Raw genomic sequence first — 21,042 nt, forward strand, 5'->3', positions numbered from 1 at the left:
GAATATTTGAAACTTATGCGTGAAAGGGTTAAAGAAAAGATAGAAAATAAATATTTGTGTGTGCTGTAAAATCGTTAAAAAAATTTAAATCGGAATCGGCTAAAATCGGTATCGGCAGGTCAAACTCAATGAAAAATCGGAAATCGGAATCGGCCTAGAAAATTGTAATCGGTGCATCTCTAGTAATTCTTTGAAAAGTTTACAGTAATTTCGTCTTCTTCACGAAAACCGTCCAGACAGATCTAAAATATAAACACTTATAATAGCCTTACCATAGTGAATCAGGGTAAGTATTGATCATATATTGACTCATTTAAATGAGGTAAATTTTTTATGTTTTGTATATTTTTTGTTAATACTTTTGATTGTGGGCTGAAATATGACCCAGATCTGTTCTTGACACTTTTCACTCATGTATACTTCACAGTATGCAGGATTGCAATGCAGCCATTGACATCTCTTCACCCAACACACTTTGATTTATAAAACATCCTTTGAGTCAAACATTAATGACTTGATTTGAATATAAAGGACTTTGTGTTTGATTTGAGTCGCAGCCGCTGTGAGTCTCTCTCCTCCCATCACAACTGGCATCAAACCCGCTTCACCCGCAGGCCTGTCTGCTCGTATTTCACATGGGCAGCAAGCGTCCCGTCAGGGTTTTGAGCAGTAACCTCCCCTCCAGTGTGCACTTGAATCTCAATGACGGCCCGAGTGTTGTTTCTGAGGTTTTCTGTGTGGTCTTTGCAGCTCTAACCCACATTATCCACAGGCACAGGTGCCCTCTCTATGGGGCCAGGTGGCGGCCCATTCTGCTCCCGCTCTTTCTAAATGAATCCGTAATTGGTTTGAGTCACCTGTGGAGAGGAGAATAGCAGGGGTGACGGGTCGGGTTAGTCGAGGTTGTGTTTGAATCTGACCTGGCTTCAGTAGTCCAGCACAGACTCAGAGCTGTCAGCAACCCTTTCCTCTTCATTTCTGTCTCTCTCTCACACACACACACACACACTTTCTTGTACATCTATCTTTATGAGGACATTCATTGACACAATGCAATCTCTAGCCACTTACCCTAACCTTACCCATCACAACTAAGTGTCTAACCCGACCCCTGACCCTAAACCGACCCTTAACCTCATTATAACCTTATCCCTAAAACCAAGTCTTGACCCTCAAACAGGCCTTTAAAGGGGTCTCAGATAATGTCCTCACTTTACTCTCTTTGTCCTCACTCAAATGGTCTAAAACTCAAACTGGTCCTCACAAAGATAGTTGTACAAGTACACACACACACACACACACACACACACACACACACACACACACACACACACACACACACACACACACACACACACACACACACACACACACACACACACACACACACACAGCCTTCACTCATTCAGCACTATAGTCTTCAGAATGGATTTATTAGAGCATAGTCCAGTACTATTTACAAAAGCATAAAAATAATGAAAAATATTTCTTGAGCATCAAATCATCATATTAGAATGATTTCTGAAGGATCATGTGACACTGAAGACTGGAGTAATGATGCTGAAAATTCAGCTTTGATCACAGGAATAAATTACACAAATATATATTCAAATTCAGAACAGCTATTTTAAAGGGTAAATCATTTTTCACAATATTACTTTTTTTAACTGTATTTTTTATCAAATAAATGCAGCTTTGGTGAAACATTTTGAACATTAATTCATACTGTGTATGGCATGCTAAAAATGTTCAAAATGAAACACTATACAACGCTAAATGTTTTGAACAGTAGTATGCTAAATTTGTCACGTGACCATTTTTACATTGGAATTGTTTGGAATTACAGTGGAGTTATTTAGTTTTAATCTGCAGTCCAGTTTTAAAATATTTTAAAGTCGACATGAAATCAAAATGGACCCTATTTACTTCGTTAGCACATATTACTAGTCTTGTGGTGAACAACTGGAAATTGACTCGGAAATGCGTCACAACACTGGAGAAAAGTCGTTTGCAACTTCCGGTTCACGGGGACTTTAACTTTTAGCAGTGCAATGAAATAAGTCTGTGAAAAAATCACAGTTGATATTATTTATGGTTTATTCATCAGACTTGAAGTGGAAGTTCATTGTGAGATACAGTATTCTGTGCATGTATTATTAAGCCATCCATGATGCACTGTACACACACTGCAGAACTGCCTCTAAACGCGCCCGCAGTGAGTGTTGTGATGAGTGTGAAGCCGGTTGAGTATCTGCTATACTTTTCGCAGTATCGGATGCTTTGTTGCATTGGTGAGTTTATTAGACAGTTTTCCTCGAGAGCCATCATACTAATGTTTTTCTCCGCTTAAGTACTGGAACAAAGTTTATTTGCAGCTCTGCGGTTTCAACATATGGAGCAGAATTATTGATTGTAATGTTTTCTTATGTGTTGCGTGGCCCTTAAGTGTGTGCTGGATTGATGAGCTCATCTCTCTGCTGCAGGTGGTTGCGTTGAGCCAGCGCAGTAAGGAGGCGGAGTCTGCGTTCCTGGGAATATACAAACAGCTGATCGAGGCCCCAGGTGAGCTGCACACCTGCCACACACACACACACACACACACGCACACACACACACACAGAGACCTGCATTCATGACTCAAAGGAACACAACTAGCCTATAAGAAGTAACTTGCATGATATTGTTCATTTGATTATTATTCTTTTGGGCAATTAAACATCAGTTAAAAGCGTCATATATCATGTAAAACAGGGTTTTTCTTCCTCTTTTGAAGTGGAAGAGTTTGATGTAGACGCACACAACAGAACAATCATGAGCTCTTTTGTTTACTATGACCACCCATCGTTATACATAAACATACAGTTCAGTGTTATTTATATACAAATATAGTATTTATTAAGTAAATATATAGTAAAAAATTATATCAACATATTTTAAACACGTTAATGACTTTGTGTTTTTTACCAATTTCAGTGAAGACATAAAGCAATCAAATTCTACTCTAAACATCTTAAAGATTGGGGATGCATTTACATATTTTTGTTTATGTATATACATTTTTTCCAGTAGTATAAATAAATTAACAATGTATTCAAGACCTTTGTTAACATTGTTTTCATAATACACAATAATATCCTTTAATGTAAAATAGTATTTAATCTTTACTAAAACATATAAACACCTATTCTGTAACTTGGTTTGCTCTGATGAGGTCATATTGATATGGACGTCTTAAAGATACAGTAGCACAAACTGTCTGTTAGAAAATGATCTTGTAAGTAAAACTAAATTATGAGTAATATAAGATAGTATATAGTATATAATTATAATATAGTGTTTAAGAACGTGTAGGAAGTGCTTGTTGGAGTGGTTTGGGGTCGGGTGGGTCCATATGGTCTCAGGTTCTGATGACTGCAGTGGGCCAATCAGAGCTCAGCTGGATGTGAAATGTGGGATTGATGAGGCGTGTGGAGCAGAGGAGAGACGATAAGAGCGAAAGAGACACAGACGGGAGACAGAGGACAGGGGCCTGACGCTAGACCGTCCTATCAGAGATCACAGAAGGCTTGATGCCACTCTTTACACAGTCATTGGGTAATGGAAGCTTCTTCTGGAGAGATAAACTCTGTTCTCAAACCTAGGGAGCTGCCTACCTAGACAGCATTTCCAGGTGTCACAGGTGCACTCCTGACGAGACGGCTCTTTAACTCTTAGCTCTTAACTCTTAACTCCTGATTCAGGTACGCTTTCTGGGTGCTGGATTACCCCCTTGGTTATGGCTTGTTTCTGCAGCTTCTTCACCTGTGTTTTGATCAGGACATTCTGTACTCTTTCAGTAGATGTGTAATAGCGCCCCCTACCGTATAACAGTGAAAACACGGAAAGCTGTACATTTAAAGAGTTAAAAAGGCAACTTAAAGGGATAGTTCACCCAAAAATGAAAATTCTGTCAACATTTACTCACCCTCAAGTTGTTCTGAGTTGTATGAATGTATTCCTTCTGCTGAACACAGAATACAAACAGTTGTTGACTTCCATAGTATGGAAAAAAAAAGTCATCAAATGTTTAGTTACTGACATTCTTCACAATATCTTCTCTTGTGTTCGGCAGAAGAAATAAACTCATACAGGTTTGGAACAACTTGAGGGTTAGTAAGTAAATTATGACAGGATGTTTGGGTGAACTATCCCTTTAAGGCAACTTAACTAGACGGCAATCCCAGAATGCATTCTGACTGACTCAGTGAATAAATCCAAGATGGTGGATAAGGCAACCTATATGTCATTCAGTGCTGAAAAGTAATGATTTCTCAGTGTGATTTAAAGTGTAATTGTAACCGCTGTTTGTGTGTGCAGCGTATGCTTATTAAAGTATTGCAGCATTGATATGTGCAATTGAAACTGTGTTTTGTGCAAGCAGTGCTGTTTGGAGTAGAGCAGAGCGTTTCAAAACAGCCAAAAACCCAGTGAATAACTCCATTTGACCTCGTCTGTGGCATTTATAAAAAAATTTTGCACAAAAACACGTTCTGATTTGCATGCCACCAAGGGTGACTGTGGTTAAACGTGGCTAAGGTTTCCCCCCAAAGCGGTGGCCATCAGATGTCATCGGTCTCGTGTGATGCGAGCGTAACCCGGCGCTTGACCCTCCCTGTGAAGAGCTACGTTTTCATCGGTATCGACCTCTGACGGATCTCGCCATCTGTGAGGGTGAGCCTGTTGTCTACAGCAACCTATTAATCTGTTCCTTCCTCTGGCTTTGAGCAAGGTCACCCCCCCCACCCCACCCCCCTTCCCGGGGAATGAACCGTTCCAGGTGCATAAAGGACAGTAACCTAGCTCAGCTTCCAGAAACACCAACATGCTTGTGGATTGTTGATCCAACATGTTTGTGTTCATAATCAGAGCACAAACACAATCTGTCTTTACTTGTATAGCAAAGTGCCACAAATCAACAATTATAAAAAAAACAGTTTTAAAGGGTTTACATGCAAACCACTAATCTCACGCCAATTCGTACGCATTTTACGAGGTGGCTAATTCGTATGAATTCATACGACCTCACTCGTACAAATTTGTACAATGCCTTAAATAATGAGGCTTACTTTTCTAAAGAGAATCTACGAATTCATACGAATTGGGCAAACTCGCAAAAAGCAAAAATCATACATATTTTACGAGTTGCCCAATTCGTATGAATGGCCTACGCCTGACCCCGCCCCTAAACCTGCCCATCACTGGGGTTTAGACAAATCGTACGAATGACCTACGCCTGACCCCGCCCTTAAACCTGCCCATCACTGGGATTTAGACAAATCGCACGAATTCGTACGAATGACCTACGCCTGACCCCGCCCCTAAACCTGCCCATCACTGGGGTTTAGACAAATCGTACGAATGACCTACACCTGACCCCGCCCCTAAACCTGCCCATCACTGGGGTTTAGACAAATCGTACGAATGACCTACACCTGACCCCGCCCCTAAACCTGCCCATCACTGGGGTTTAGACAAATCGTACGAATGACCTACGCCTGACCCCGCCCCTAAACCTACCCATCACTGGGATTTAGACAAATCGCACAAATTCGTATGAATGACCTACGCCTGACCCCGCCCCTAAACCTGCCCATCACTGGGGTTTAGACAAATCGTACGAATGACCTACACCTGACCCCGCCCCTAAACCTGCCCATCACTGGGGTTTAGACAAATCGTACGAATGACCTACACCTGACCCCGCCCCTAAACCTGCCCATCACTGGGGTTTAGACAAATCGTACGAATGACCTACACCTGACCCCGCCACTAAACCTGCCCATCACTGGGGTTTAGACAAATCGCACAAATTCGTACGAGTGAGGTCGATGAACTCATACGAATTAGGCACCTCGGCTCGTACTCACTCGTACGAATTGGTCGTGAGATAGCGTTGGAATTTCTGAAAAATACTTTTATTTTCCAATAAAGATGAGTTGTCAGATCAGGGCTGAAAAAGTAAGCCTCATTATTTAAGGCATCATTCATGCCACAATCAGTGTGGGATGAATTATGTGCTAAAGTTTAATATGTAGGGTTAGGGTTGTGTGGGTTAGGTAATATTTATTCCCCAGTACTGTATTATGATTCTCTCCGTGAGGTTCTCTTCAGATAAACTCGTATCTGACCGCTGTCTTTAAAGCGTTAGAGTCCTGCGACCGCTGCTTTAATGCGCCGCTTGTACGGTATTGATAAAGTTAACACAAAACATGCTGCTCATCTGTTTATCTACAAAGAGTTGAGTTTGTCTTTTCACTGCAGGAGGAGGCGAAGGGAAAATGCTGATGTTTCCTTTACGGTCTACATGCTAATCGCTCTGTGTGTGTGTCTCTTTCTGTCTGATATCAACGTGATGATGGCTCCCCGTTTCCACGTTCTTATGTTTTGCTCTGTTTTACCATTTCGTCAGCAATTATTGAATCCCTGATTGTTCAGCTGTGTATAATTATGAAAAAAATAATTGTAAAACAGATGTGAGTGTTTCTCCAACTCTAGCACTTTTGGCCCTGTGGATGTTCAGAAAATAAACTTGCACTTTCACTAGTTTATTTCATTTGTCTAATGTGCGACAGATTTTTTTATTTCATTTTTATTTCCATCATTGGTGGTGGAAATAACATTTTAAACATTTGTGTCCAACTTTTTTTTTTCTTGCTAAGAGTAATTTAATAATTTTATGTATCCTGAATATACACAATTTAATATTTTAAGTTTTGCATATTGTGACAAAAATTACAGCCTAATTGGAAATGATGCACAATAAAACATTCTGTTATAATTGAAATATTCTGATAAACTAAATAAACTAAATATGATAATTAAAAAGTTATATGTATCTTGATATTTCTCAAATTATTTTGTCTACCATTGATAAAACACGATTAGGGTTACTATTGTTGGTTCCGGTGAATAAAAATAACAATTTTGTGTAAAAAACGTTCTGCATTTCTTGTGCGAAAAAAATTATCTAAATATGTTTTCAATATTTTCTACAGTTTATTTCACTATTTGACCATAGTTATAATTTAAAATAATGTTTGCATGGTCAATTTTCATGTATTAAGATTGAGAATGTATCACGGACAAAGTTAAAACTATGAAATCAATATATAAAATACATTTGAGTATTAAAAATAAAATGACAGTGGCATTCATATGACAAAACTAGTTAGTTATTTCTGTTAGTATTAATAAAAATCAACCTTCAGGGCATAAAAGCTTGAAGTTGAAGAAACACCTGCAAATGAGCTATATATATATATATGCTATAGTGTGTGTGTGTGTGTGTGTGTGTGTGTGTGTGTGTGTGTGTGTGTGTGTGTGTGAGTTAGTGTGTGCATGCACATGTGAGTGTGTGTGTGTGTTTGTGTTTGAGAGTGTGTTTGTGCGTGCGTGCATGTTTGTGAGTAAGAGTGTGTTTGTGCTAACGTATTTGTGTGTGTGTGTTCACCAAAATAAAAAACTCTTTGTATACTTTTCATAAAATGTTATTAGGGTTTTAGTATTGTTGGTTATGGTGAAAATTACATCATAATTTTGGGTACAAAAAAGTTTTTCAATACATATTGTGTGGTAAAAACATTTTACTTAATTTTTTTAAATAAATATTCAAATATTCAAATGTCATTATTTGATCATAGTTGTAATTAAAAATATTTGTATGCAGAATTTTCATATTTTGGAATTGAGAATGTATCTGGGACAAAGGTAAAACAATAAAATAAAAATATAAAGCACATTTCAGTATTAAAAATAAAATGATAGTAGAATTCACACAACAACAATTTATTTCTGTTAGTGTTGATAAAAATCAACATAAAAGCGCTTGCAGTTGAAGAAACATGTTCCCGGAAGACATATATGTAGTGTGTGTGTGTGTGTGCGTTCACCAAAATAACATGTGTTTTTTTTTTTTTTTTTTTTTCTCCATAACAAATTTAAACATTTTATCTCTTTGTCTGTTTCCACGATTGGCAACTTCCTCAGATCTGGCACTGGCAGGGCAGCTCTCGAGTTTTGGCTCTTAAGGGAAGGTCTGTTGTCTGGTTTCTAAAAGCGTCCGACTCGGAGCGTCTCTGTTCTCAGGTGAATCTTCTGGGAGGCTCGCGGCTCACCTGATGTTGTTAACAGGCCATATGTTACACGTTCCCCATCCGAATCCCCTGCAAGAACAGTCATCAGAGCCTTCGCCAGCCGCAAATAACACACCTCTCGGTTATGTGTTTTTAGCGCCGTCGTATTCATGCCCCGCGGTCATATGGATGCTCTCCGTTTTCTGCATCCGCTTACTGGAGGAAAAGCGGGTAAAGTCAAAGTTAGTCCCTCCTGAGGAGCGTGTGCTTGTACTGTCACTCAAAGGCGTCTCTGAATCCGTCTCACCTGGAGAGGCTGTTGCCAGGGGCGTCGCCGTAAGACACGCGCCGCGGGTGCGCGCTTTACCTCTGCCTGTGTTTTTGTACCCATAATCCCCCTGTGCCCCCCTCCACACCTCTCCCTCCACCAGTAACCTCCCCTCCACACCTCTCCCTCCACCAGTACCCCTGAGGCAGTGTCTTGCTCTTTTCATGTCAGTCGAGAGCTCTGGATCTTCAGGAAATCTCTGCATGTAGACCAAAACGAGCTCTGTTTGAGAGGACCGAACTTTAGCCGGCTCTGAAGACGCCTTTGTCATGAAAGACCCTGTCAACCTGCCGCTTTCTCTAATGAATGCTAGTGCTATTGCGCGGGCTAGTGGTGACCAGCGGTACTGCGCCACACTTCAGCAGGTGAACTTATTTACTCATCTTTAAACCTGAAAGCCTGGCTGACTTCACACGGTAGGCTATTCATAAACGCTTTGAAAGTAACCATCCAGACCACTTTACTTATACAGTACTGTCAGGCTCCAAAAAGGACAAAAAAGCTCCTTTAAAGTGTTTTAAAAGTAGTTCATACAACTCTTGCGCTATATTCCAAGTTTTCTGAAGTCATTTGATGCTTTGTTTGAGGAACAGACCCAAGTTCAAGTCATCATTCACTGGTAATCTTCCTCCGTATAGGCTAGCGCTCAAATCATTTGGGTTTAATATGGCATTTGGCATCACTGATGTCAAACATGGGGTTTATGTCCCCATTTTGAATGAAAATATGAAATTTGAGAGCTGTGAATCAGCGAATTATGACTTAAATTTGGGCTTTAACTTTAGTTTTGCATACTTTCAGGCTCCAAATAGGACAAAAAAGCTCCTTTAAAGTGTTTTAAAAGTAGTTTATACGACTCTTGCGCTATATTCCAAGTTTTCTGAAGTCATTTGATGCTTTGTTTGAGGAACAGACCCAAATTTAAGTCATCATTCACTGGTAATCTTCCTCCGTATAGGCTAGCGCTCAAATCATTTGGGTTTAATATGGCATTTGGCATCACTGATGTCAAACATGGGGTTTATGTCCCCATTTTGAATGAAAATATGAAATTTGAGAGCTGTGAATCAGCGAATTATGACTTAAATTTGGGCTTTAACTTTAGTTTTGCATACTTTCAGGCTCCAAATAGGACAAAAAAGCTCCTTTAAAGTGTTTTAAAAGTAGTTTATACGACTCTTGCGCTATATTCCAAGTTTTCTGAAGTCATTTGATGCTTTGTTTGAGGAACAGACCCAAATTTAAGTCATCATTCACTGGTAATCTTCCTCCGTATAGGCTAGCGCTCAAATCATTTGGGTTTAATATGGCATTTGGCATCACTGATGTCAAACATGGGGTTTATGTCCCCATTTTGAATGAAAATATGAAATTTGAGAGCTGTGAATCAGCGAATTATGACTTAAATTTGGGCTTTAACTTTAGTTTTGCATACTTTCAGGCTCCAAATAGGACAAAAAAGCTCCTTTAAAGTGTTTTAAAAGTAGTTTATACGACTCTTGCGCTATATTCCAAGTTTTCTGAAGTCATTTGATGCTTTGTTTGAGGAACAGACCCAAATTTAAGTCACCATTCACTGGTAATCTTCCTCCGTATAGGCTAGCGCTCAAATCATTTGGGTTTAATATGGCATTTGGCATCACTGATGTCAAACATGGGGTTTATGTCCCCATTTTGAATGAAAATATGAAATTTGAGAGCTGTGAATCAGCGAATTATGACTTAAATTTGGGCTTTAACTTTAGTTTTGCATACTTTCAGGCTCCAAATAGGACAAAAAAGCTCCTTTAAAGTGTTTTAAAAGTAGTTTATACGACTCTTGCGCTATATTCCAAGTTTTCTGAAGTCATTTGATGCTTTGTTTGAGGTACAGACCCAAATTTAAGCCAGCATTCACTGGTAATCTTCTTCCGTATAGGCTAGCGCTCAAATCATTTGGGTTTAATATGGCGTTTGGTATCACTGATGTCAAACATGGGGTTTATCTATGTCATCATTTTGAATGAAAATATGAAATTTGAGAGCTGTGAATCAGCGAATTATGACTTAAATTTGGGCTTTAACTTTCGTTTTGCATACTTTCAGGCTCCAAAAAAGGACAAAAAAGCTCCTTTAAAGTGTTTTAAAAGTAGTTTATACGACTCTTGCGCTATATTCCAAGTTTTCTGAAGTCATTTGATGCTTTGTTTGAGGAACAGACCCAAGTTTAAGTCATCATTCACTGGTAATCTTCCTCCGTATAGGCTAGCGCTCAAATCATTTGGGTTAAATATGGCATTTGGCATCACTGATGTCAAACATGGGGTTTATGTCCTCATTTTGAATGCAAACATGATATTTGAGAGCTGTGAATCAGCGAATTATGACTTAAATCTGGTTCTGTTCTTCACACAAACTTGCCATGTGATTTGGAATAGAGTGCATGAATCATATTAACCTCTTTTTGGTGCTTTTATGATGTTTTTTGGTCATTTTTGGAGTCTGACAGTGTGCATCTTCATTCAGCATTGATCAGCATCTCCTTTAGTGCTCAAGAAATTCAAGTCATACAGGTCTGGAAAGACATGATGGCCAGTAAATGCTTGTGAACTATTGCTTTAACCATTCAAGAATTCAAAGCTCATGACAGTCTGAGATGTAATTTATCATCTGTGTATTGAAACGCTTACAGCGGGATGTATTTTTCACCCTGGTATAGTTCCCTCACACATCTGTAAGCCTCTTTATGTCACTGTTCTCATGGAAGAGTGGCAGTATTTTGTGTAGTTCATTATTTTCCTCCAGTCTGAAGGTGAAACTCACATGAAATACTGTAGTTTTGCTCCCTAAAAAAAACAATATGCTCAGACTTACCCTTTCATCTAGAAAATAAAGAAACATTGTATTCTGGTTGTTTATGGTCCCGAGGTCCTCCGGGACCGTGTCACATGTTTCATTAGTAGTTCACACTCTGGGTGTCTTATTGTTGAAGATGTGACTCTTTCAGGGGATTTTTCGCTAGAGATCCGTGTGTGTGTGTGTGTGTGTGTGTGTGTGTGAGAGAGAGAGAGAGAGAGAGAGATCTCTGTGGGCCACTAGAGATTATGTACTGATGATTTGTAAGAGCAGTAATAAACACAAAGCCCAGGAGATGTTTGAGATGTTTAATAATGCATTATGTTCATAAAAGTGCTGCCCGGCCAATGAGTCCCTATAGAGAACAAGCCCACAGGGAGAAAACTGAAGTGTGTGTGTGTGTGTGTGTGTGTGTGTGTGTGTGTGTGTGTGTGTTTGAGAAGGTGAATTATATAAGGCTTCACGTGTCTCAGAGCATCTTACAGTACACTATATCCTCTTGACAGACTGTCATGGAAATAATGGCATTTTTAAGTGCCTTGCCTGATGAAATAACAGTCAATTATATTAAGAAATTATAGAGTTTGTGTGCATGGAAATGTGACTGAATACAGTTTCCTCAAAGTATTTGGACATATACAAATGCCTTTGCATTAAATATCAAAATATAAAACTCCAGTTAATACAAAAATTTACTCCAGTAATAAAAAAAATAAAGAAAAATTCTAGCAAAATTATGTCAGATTATGTTTTGAATTAAGCTTATTTTTCTCAGCTCGTTGGCATTTTCGTAATAATGAGAGGTCTGACACATTTACACAAATCTGTTCTTTTGAACTTTTCGTTTCAAAGAACCGATTCAACAAAACCGATTCACTTATTCGTTACACTCTCTAAAACGCTCCAATAAGCCATAGCTATGTTTACAACACATAATGTTCTTTACTTTTTTTTGATCAAGCTTTATGAATACGTTTTTTTATTGCAATTGTAAGTGTCCCAGTGCAGTTCAAAGATCAGCTCATAAAATGAAGTCATTTAGGACCAAACCAAAATTTGCATTTAATTAAGCAATAATAAAATTCGTTAACACCAGGCGGTCTTCAGTTTAGAGAGTCTGTGAGATGTTAAATCGTTAAATATGAACCGCTCAGAACAGCCGAGTCTGATTTGTATCAATACTAACCCTAACCCTAAATCTTTTGGTTCATTCGTTGGTTTTGATTCACTGAAAAGATTCAAAATAACAATTCATACACAATGCATGTTATAGACAACTCTACATTTTGTGAGGTTTATTTGCAAGTCAGTCTTGTTTTAAGGATGTCGAGCCAAAATGTTGTCAAATGTTTTGCTTGTAAAGTATGTAAATGCATCCTTGAAATCAATAACACCTGCTCTGATATTCTGATTCAGACATTTGAAGTGTCTTTTTTTAAGTTCAGTCTCTCACAGGTGGGGAATATGACTTGTTTTGCACCACATTTGTTCATATAAAGCCATTGGTTCCTCATGACTCAGATTCACGTGACACTAGACGTCACCAGCGTCTCCTGAAATCATCCTGGTGGCCTTCAGTTAATATTCCAGAGTTAACACGAATGCTTGGCCTCTCTCGGCCGATCCGTTGGCTTTCCTCTTGTTTGTATCCTTCATCTTTTATTGAGATCACTCGTCTCTCGCGGAGCTCACGCAGCTGCTCCTCTGCGCCGCTTTCAAGCGCACTTCACAGCTGATTCTTATTGATGTTTGTCCGACTGTGTCCTTCACAACGCCACTAAAACAAAAAGGCTTTGAGAGGCAAGTTTGTCTTTCAGCGCACGCAGTCGTAGGAAGAGACGCATCGCTCTCTTTACCTCGTTCTCTCTCCGCACGTTATTACTTTCTTCATCAAGGCTTTTGCAAAAGCATTTATTATGACGGCTCGAGTATGAAGGGCAAAGAAATGTTGAATGTTAAAATGAGAGGAATTTAAGTTTCAATGATGTTTTTCATGGAACATTTAAGATCAGGTCACAGTGTTCCCATGGTCAAACGTTAAAATATGTCACATTGATGGGATCGGATGAAAATGTCAGATTATTGTGAGATGGTGTGTGATGTATACTGTGGTACTGAATGATTTCACAAACAGACACAGATAGATAGATAGATAGATAGATAGATAGATAGATAGATAGATAGATAGATAGATAGATAGATAGATAGATAGATAGATAGATAGATGAACCATGTCTAGAGAAGTGAAGTAATACCAGTACTTTTTGGTAGTGTGTTGTATTAATGGATGAGTTGAATCTTTCACTGGAAGTGAAGAAGGAAGCTGTAGTTACACTTAAGTTTGTATTATTGTAATGTAATCCTCATCTAACTTCACTTTATATCCATATTAATCTGACTGAAGTGTAAATCATGAGGAATTTATGGGGTTTTAAATCCAAATATGTAGAGCTCTGTCTGCACTCTGCAGATGTTTAGTGTAATAGTTTCTCTCTCTCTCTCTCTCTCTCTCTCTCTCTCTCTCTCTCTCTCTCTCTCTCTCTCTCTCTCTACACACACACATATAGTTCTCTGAATATACTTGGAATAAATTGCCACTTTTTGTTTAGCTTAAATAAGAAGTTGACTTGTATTTCTCGTATGATTTGTGTGAAACACTGAGTTCATCCCCAGCAGCTCGTCTGACAAGAGACAAGAGACAGTTTTTGAACTTTGCACATCCACTTGATAGCCAAAAAAGACGTGCCGCTTTTTGACTCGAGTGTGTATTTGAGAGGTACAAGAAAAAAAAAAAAAAAAAACTTAAAGCGCAGCCTTGTAAATTAATTTGTTCGTGTTGTACGATGGGCGCACAGCTGGTCTCATTAGCATGCACACAACAAATAATTATAGCAAAGCTTTTTTTTGCAGTCGGCGCTAGGCTAATGGGCTTGCTGGGTTAATTATGTCAGAGCGTAATTACAGAGGGCCCAGAGAGACGCGCGTGCTCCCCGCTGCTAATGACGGTGTAGCGCTGACAGGGCCGAGACAGACCGCCCTGACACACACCTGCTCACGACCGGAGCGAGCTTCAGAAGCGCGCGCTCTCGTCTGCAGGACGCGGGACGGGGATCGATGGGGTTGGGTCATCAGTCGGGGGATGTTGCATCAGGCGCGGAGAGTTTAGGCCGTCGTTTTATCAGGTGTGAGGGAAGAGAGACTCTCATGAAAAGCATCTTAATTAGAGTTGAAAGCAGGAGATGAAAAAGTGCAACACAGTTCGGGAAAAATGTCATAAAGTGTATCATGAAGTTTTGACTTGATGTTGAAATCAACATGTCCACATCACACCAATGAGACACACACACCTACAAAATGCTGATGTGAAGATCATCACTGTTTATTGAGAATCTGAACTAGATTGACTCGTGAAGTAATGGAAAATACCGTTGAAATACCATCCAAATGTTTTTGAAAGAGTCTCTTCTGCTCACTAAGGCTGCATTTATATGATCCAAAATACAGTAAAAGTCGTAATATTGTAAAATATTATTACAATTTAAAGTAGCTTTTTTCTATGTGAATATATTTTAAAGTGTAATTTATTCCTGTGATCAAAGCTGAATTTTCAGCATCATTACTCCAGTCTTTCAGTGTCACATGATCCTTCACAAATCATTCTAATATGATGATTTGCTGCTAAAGAAACATTTCTGATTATTATCAAGGATGAAAACAGTTGTGCTGCTTCATATTTTTATGGAAACCTTGATAAAAAATAAAATAAAATCTGTATTCTTTGATGCACAGAAAGTTCAAAAGAACAGCATTTATTTGAAATAAAAAATCGGTAACACTTTACTTGTCTCATTTGTTAATTAACTAAACTAATAATGAGAAATACATTTGTTACAGTACTAATTCAACTTTTTTAATGTTAATAAAAATACAGTCGTTCATTGGTTGTTCAAGTTAGTTCACAGTGCATTTGTTAATGTTAAGAAATTTGAATAATATATTAGTAAATGTTGAACATTAACTTTAAGATCAATGCTGTAGAAGTATTGTTCATTCTTAGTCCATGTTAACTAACTAATGAAACCTTATTGTAAAGTGTTACCAAAAACTCTTTTGTAACATTATAAATGTCTTTACTGTCACTTTTGGTCCATTTTATTCATCCTTGCTGAATTAAAGTGTATATATAAAAAAAAAAAAAACGTATTGACCCCAAACTTTTGAACAGAAGTACGTTTATACACTTTGGCAGATGCTTTTATCCAAACTAATTTACATTTTATTCAAGTTTTTTTGTTTTTGTTGTATCACTTCAAATCGAACTCATGATATTGGTGTGCACGAACCGTGCAGTTTGAGCTTCAGGAACACAGGCTGGGTTCACACACACAGTGTTTACCGCATGCTGTGCACTGGATACTTCTTTTTGAAATCGTCTATGAAACGATATTCGGCATGCAGTGATGGAGAGAGTAGTGTGCGACATCATCGTCATGTGACCTCTTATTGTGCGTGTTTGATTCTGCAGGTGTTTCCAGTTGTCATCTCAGAATTAAACACTGTTTTGGCTTTACTTCTGGTAATTCAATAAAGAAGAAATAGGTTGTGTACACAGTACATCCAGCTGAAATAGCACCAGTATGGTTATGTGTGGGATAACATACTACCAGAAACATTCCCCAACCGCTTTATTCTCATATTAATGTTCTGTACACATGTTGAAATTGATTATTTTGTTTATTTGTGTGCGTGGTTATGATTTATAACAGTCTATAAGGGGGGGGGTTGCTGGTATTAGTTAACATGACCTGAAGGCAAACATCCAATCAAGCGTAATGAAGTTATGGAGAAATGAGAAAACGAGCAGTGTATGTACATGGACTGTTAAAGGACAGATTCATTAAAGATAATCGGCAATCTGTGATGTCCAAACCCAGCGCGGGCCTGAACGAAGCTCGTCCTCCTTTACCTGCCATTAACACTTAATTTAATCAAGGGATGATTGCATATGATTTGAGAGAATATGTTTGGCACTCTCTAATAGCCGCCGTAATCAACATGAATAAACTTTACAGCACAAAGCAAATTGGACAGAATGAACGTGACAATCATTTTAGTATTGTGGCTCTGACATCATTTTTAATGCGGGAAAACAAATTAACATGCGATGAAAACTGATTTTCCCAAAGTCTTTCCTCCATAGACATCATATTTACTTATACTTGGAGTTTAAGATGAAATATATTTCCCCCCCCCCCCAAAAAAAATATATATACAGTACCAGTCAAAAGTTTGGAAACACTACTATTTTTAATGTTTTTGAAAGAAGTCTCTTATGCTCATCAAGCCTGCAGTTAAAAACAAAAAAAAACTAAAAAAACAGTAATATTATGAAATATTATTACAATTTAAAATAATGGTTCTCTTTTTTAATATACTTTAAAATGTAATTTATTTTTGTGATGCAAAGCTGAATTTTCATCAGCAAGTACTCCAGTCTTTGGTGTCTTATGATCCTTCAGAAATCATTCTAATATGCTGATTTATGATCAATGTTGGAAACAGTTGTGCTGCTTAATATTTTTTTTATAACCTGAGATACTTTTTTCAGGATTATTTGATGAATAAAAAGTTAAAAAGAACTGTATTTATTTAGAATAGAAATCTTTTGTAACAATATACACTACCGTTCAAAAGTTTGGGAACAATAACTTTTTTTTTTTTTTAAAGAAATTAGTACTTTAATTCAACAAGGATGCGTTAAATTGATAAAAGGTGATGGTAACGATTTATATTGTTAGAAATGTTTTTATTTTGAATAAATGCTGTTTTTATGAATAAATGCTGTTAACGTTTTACTCATCAATGAATCCTGAAAAAAGTATTCCAAAAAAATATATTAAACAGCACAACTGTTTCCATCATTGATAATAACTGAGTATCAAATTATCATATTAGAATGATTTCTGAAGGATCATAAGACACCAAAGACTGGAGTACTTGCTGATGAAAATTCAGCTTTGCATCACAAAAATAAATTACATTTTAAAGTATATTAAAAAAGAGAACCATTATTTTAAATTGTAATAATATTTCATAATATTACTGTTTTTTTTTTGTTGTTTTTTTTTAACTGCAGGCTTGATGAGCATAAGAGACTTCTTGCAAAAGCATTAAAAATAGTAGTGTTTCCAAACTTTTGACTGGTACTGTATATATATTAATTATTATTATAAAATTATTCACAATTGATTGAATTATGTGTGCTAATTGGAGATTCTACATAATTAATCCTGTACATAATTCTTTTGACTTCCATCAGTAAATGATGACAGAATCTTCATTTTTGGGTGGTGTATTATATATGGAATACTGTGGTATTTACATTTTTACTCCAAGAATACCCTGTTGTCAACAAAAGCATGATAGTAACATGGGAATTTTTAAGGACCTTGGAGTACCATATAAACCATGGTACATAAATGTAAAAAAAAAAATGGTGGCACCATGATGGTTAATGGTAATTTTATGGTACATTATAAGGTAATGATACTGAAATTCATGTACTTCAGGATTTACTTGGCTTTCTATATGATATATTTCCAAAATACCATGGTATTTGTAGTATCATGTAAATAGCGCGGTACATGAATAACTTACAGATACATACCATGGTTCTGAAATTCATGTTTTTCAGTATTTACTGGACATAGAACTTCATGGTCTTCCCTAGAATATCATGGCATCTACCGATGTACAACGGAAATACTATGGGACCAATGCCAGGAAAAATAAATCTAAATTAAAAAGTTGTATTGCTTTTGGTACGTGTGCAAAAAAGAAATATCCCTTTTGATACCGTGTTATTGGTTTCTTTCCCCTGGAAATTAAGCAGAAGCCACATGTAATCCGTCTCTGGTTTGATCACTTCCCAGCACAGTTGAATCCAGATGCATCCAGACATCATTCAGATGCACAAACACACACTTTTAATATCTCGGCGGCTTCCGTAATGTGATTTCTGCCGTCTCACAAATGCATCGAGTTTGCAGAGTTTCTCTGATTGAGGAGAATCTCTGGCTGCGTTTGAGAATAAAGCCTGAAGGGTTTGATCATTAGAACTTTAAAAGACAGCGATAAAGGAGTCGACGCGCAGAAGCGCGCTGATTTAATCCGTCGTCTTTGTGTAAAAGGAGTTATACTGCTCTTAAAAGCAGTGTCCCAAGTGACTGACGCAATATCCACCGTGCTTTTGTAACAAAGCGCGCACATGCATGCGTTCTGCATTCATACCGACGCTCTAAAGCTGTTTTTATCATCCTGATTTATTAAATGCGCCACTCGCCCTCGCGGCCTCCCCGCCTGACCTCGATTCAGTCGGAGGGAAAATCTAACCGGAAATATCTCCGGTCCGCGCATTTCCAGGGATGTTTTGCAGCTACGAGAGCGGATCTGTCTCCGCTTGAGCGGATCAGGACCCCTGTCGCGCAGGATGAAAGCCGTCACGGGTCGAGGAGGAAAAAGAAGCGATTTCCCTCTTCTTTTGGAGTGTTGAAAGACTCGCATCTCCCCTCCCCGTGTCCCATGAGCCTCCTCGGTTCGGGGAGTCACCTCCTTTGCCAGGTACACAACAGGAGCACGACTCCTCTCTGAGCCGCGCAGAGCTGAACTTTTTCAGGGGAAGAAAGGGAAGACGGAAGATTAAAAACAGCCCTGTGATGTGGAGAGCCGAGTCGCCTCCTGAGGATTCCTGGCATAATAATTTAAATGATCAAATGATCCAGAGGAGACTTGTTAGCGCAGAAACAGCCTCCTAGTTGGCCCCATGGGCCCTTCACTGAGACACATGCATTGCAAAACAGCTCCTCTGTTGTGCTAAAGAATCTCACCTTTTTTATATACACATATATGCTATTTCTTTTTTGGGTGACTTTTTATCCTCTTCTACTTGGTTGGATTTGTCTAGATAAGTATTTGGGAGCGAGTTAAGCAGCTGAGGTATGTGTTTTTTAGGCCTGATATCGAGGGAATATCTTGATTCGTTACTGATGTGGGATTTTTTTGGGGAAACACTTCACAATAAGGATCCATTTGTTAACATTAGTTTACTACTTTAACATGGGAAATAAGCATGAGCAATACTTCGGAAGCATGTATTAATCTTAGTTAATGTTAATTGCAATATTTACTAATGCATTATTAAAACAAAAAATTGTATCTGTTGATACATTGTTGGTTAATGCATTAACTAATGTTAACTAACGGGACCTTATTGTAAAGTGTTGCTAATGTTTTAAACAAATAAATCTGCAAAATCCGGTCATTTCAACAGGAATCCACAGGATCTGGAGTTTCACAGATTCTGATCATGTTTAAGTTGGTTTGGTTTTAAAGTGACTTCAGTGTGAGCGGTGTTACATGAATCGCTACACTATTGACTGTGGACAACGGCGCTGTTTTCGCCCAGTAACCACACACTGATTTAGCTTTATGTCTCTCTGAATGTGTGTGTTGGTACAGATCCGGCTCCGCTGCTGGAAGCCACACAGGAGCGACTGGCGGATCTTCAGCGTTCGGCCCCTGAAGGAGAGGCTCTGGACACAGACATCTCTGAGAACTGGAGGAGACACCTGGAGTGCCTTGACAAAGCAGGTCAGAGTCCACACACACACACACACACACACAGACACATATTACTTACTCTCACACACACACACACACACACTCTCTCACACACACAGACTCACTCTCTCACACACAGACTCTCACTCTCTCTCTCTCACACACACACAGACTCTCACACACACACACACACACACACACACACACACACACACACACACACACACACACACTCTCTCACACCCATATACAACACACACACACTAGATTTCTGATGTAACTTCAGACTAATCTTAACCAGTTCATGATTTAGGAATTGATTGTTGAATTATTTTTGCATATCCATTCATACATATCTATGTAACCGTATAATGATTACTGGAGACTTTCAGTGTGCTTTAGTCCAGATCATCATAGATGTTGAAGACTAATCATAACACAGACTGAAGTAGGTCGACAGGCTCATGGTAATATATCCAGTGCTTTTGAGAAATGTTAGACATTTATATTTACATTTATGCATTTGGCAGTCACTTTTATCCAAAGCAACTTACCTTGCATTTCAAGGTACACATTTACATTCTTATCAGGTCTTGACTAATAGACATATAGCCTACTACTGTTCAGAAGTTTTGGGTGGGTTAGATTTTTTAAGGCTGCATTTATTTGATCATAACTAAAGTAAAAACAATAATATTGTGAAATTGTCACAGGGCTGATATAAACACAATAAGGTAATATTTAATAAATCCAACGGGTAATTCGAACAGGCACAGAGCAACACACAACACCCCCACAAATGCTGACACCGGACCCGAACTGAAGCAGAACTGAACAGATGTACAGCTGATGATGATGATGATGATTGATGAGTGCACAGCTGAACAGAATTAGTGCCCGTGACAACAAATGAGTGACGAGGGCAGACGATGATGAAACATAACGAGTCCAACCTAACGTGATCGTGACTGTTTTCTATATGAATATATTGTAAAGTGTCATTTATATCCTGCATCAGCATCATTACTCCAGTCTTCAGTGTCACATGATCCTTCAGAAATCATTCTAATATGCTGATTTGCTGCTCAAGAAACATTTCTGCCGCTTCATATTTTTGTGGAAACCATAATACATTTTTTGAGGGTTAAA

General features: G+C 38.3%; 1 protein-coding gene and 1 long non-coding RNA gene across 2 annotated transcripts in view; one reads left to right on the forward strand and one right to left on the reverse strand.

Moving 5' to 3' along the window:
* The window catches only part of cux2b (cut-like homeobox 2b), a 155,188-nt gene that overhangs the window by 109,997 nt on the left and 24,149 nt on the right, over positions 1–21,042 (forward strand). The window contains exons 4-5 of the mRNA XM_084388778.1: positions 2,484–2,562; positions 19,792–19,923. Coding sequence (XP_084244904.1) covers positions 2,484–2,562; positions 19,792–19,923 — 211 coding nt within the window. The remainder of the gene's footprint in view (positions 1–2,483; positions 2,563–19,791; positions 19,924–21,042) is intronic.
* LOC311278159 lies at positions 7,809–8,710 on the reverse strand. Its single transcript, XR_014625390.1, has 2 exons — positions 8,419–8,710; positions 7,809–8,327 (listed from the first exon to the last, which is right to left on the reverse strand). It is a non-coding gene; the product is annotated as an uncharacterized lncRNA (long non-coding RNA).

The sequence above is a fragment of the Rutilus rutilus genome (assembly GCF_951802725.1).
Source record: "Rutilus rutilus genome assembly, chromosome: 19".
Taxonomy (NCBI): domain Eukaryota; kingdom Metazoa; phylum Chordata; class Actinopteri; order Cypriniformes; family Leuciscidae; genus Rutilus; species Rutilus rutilus.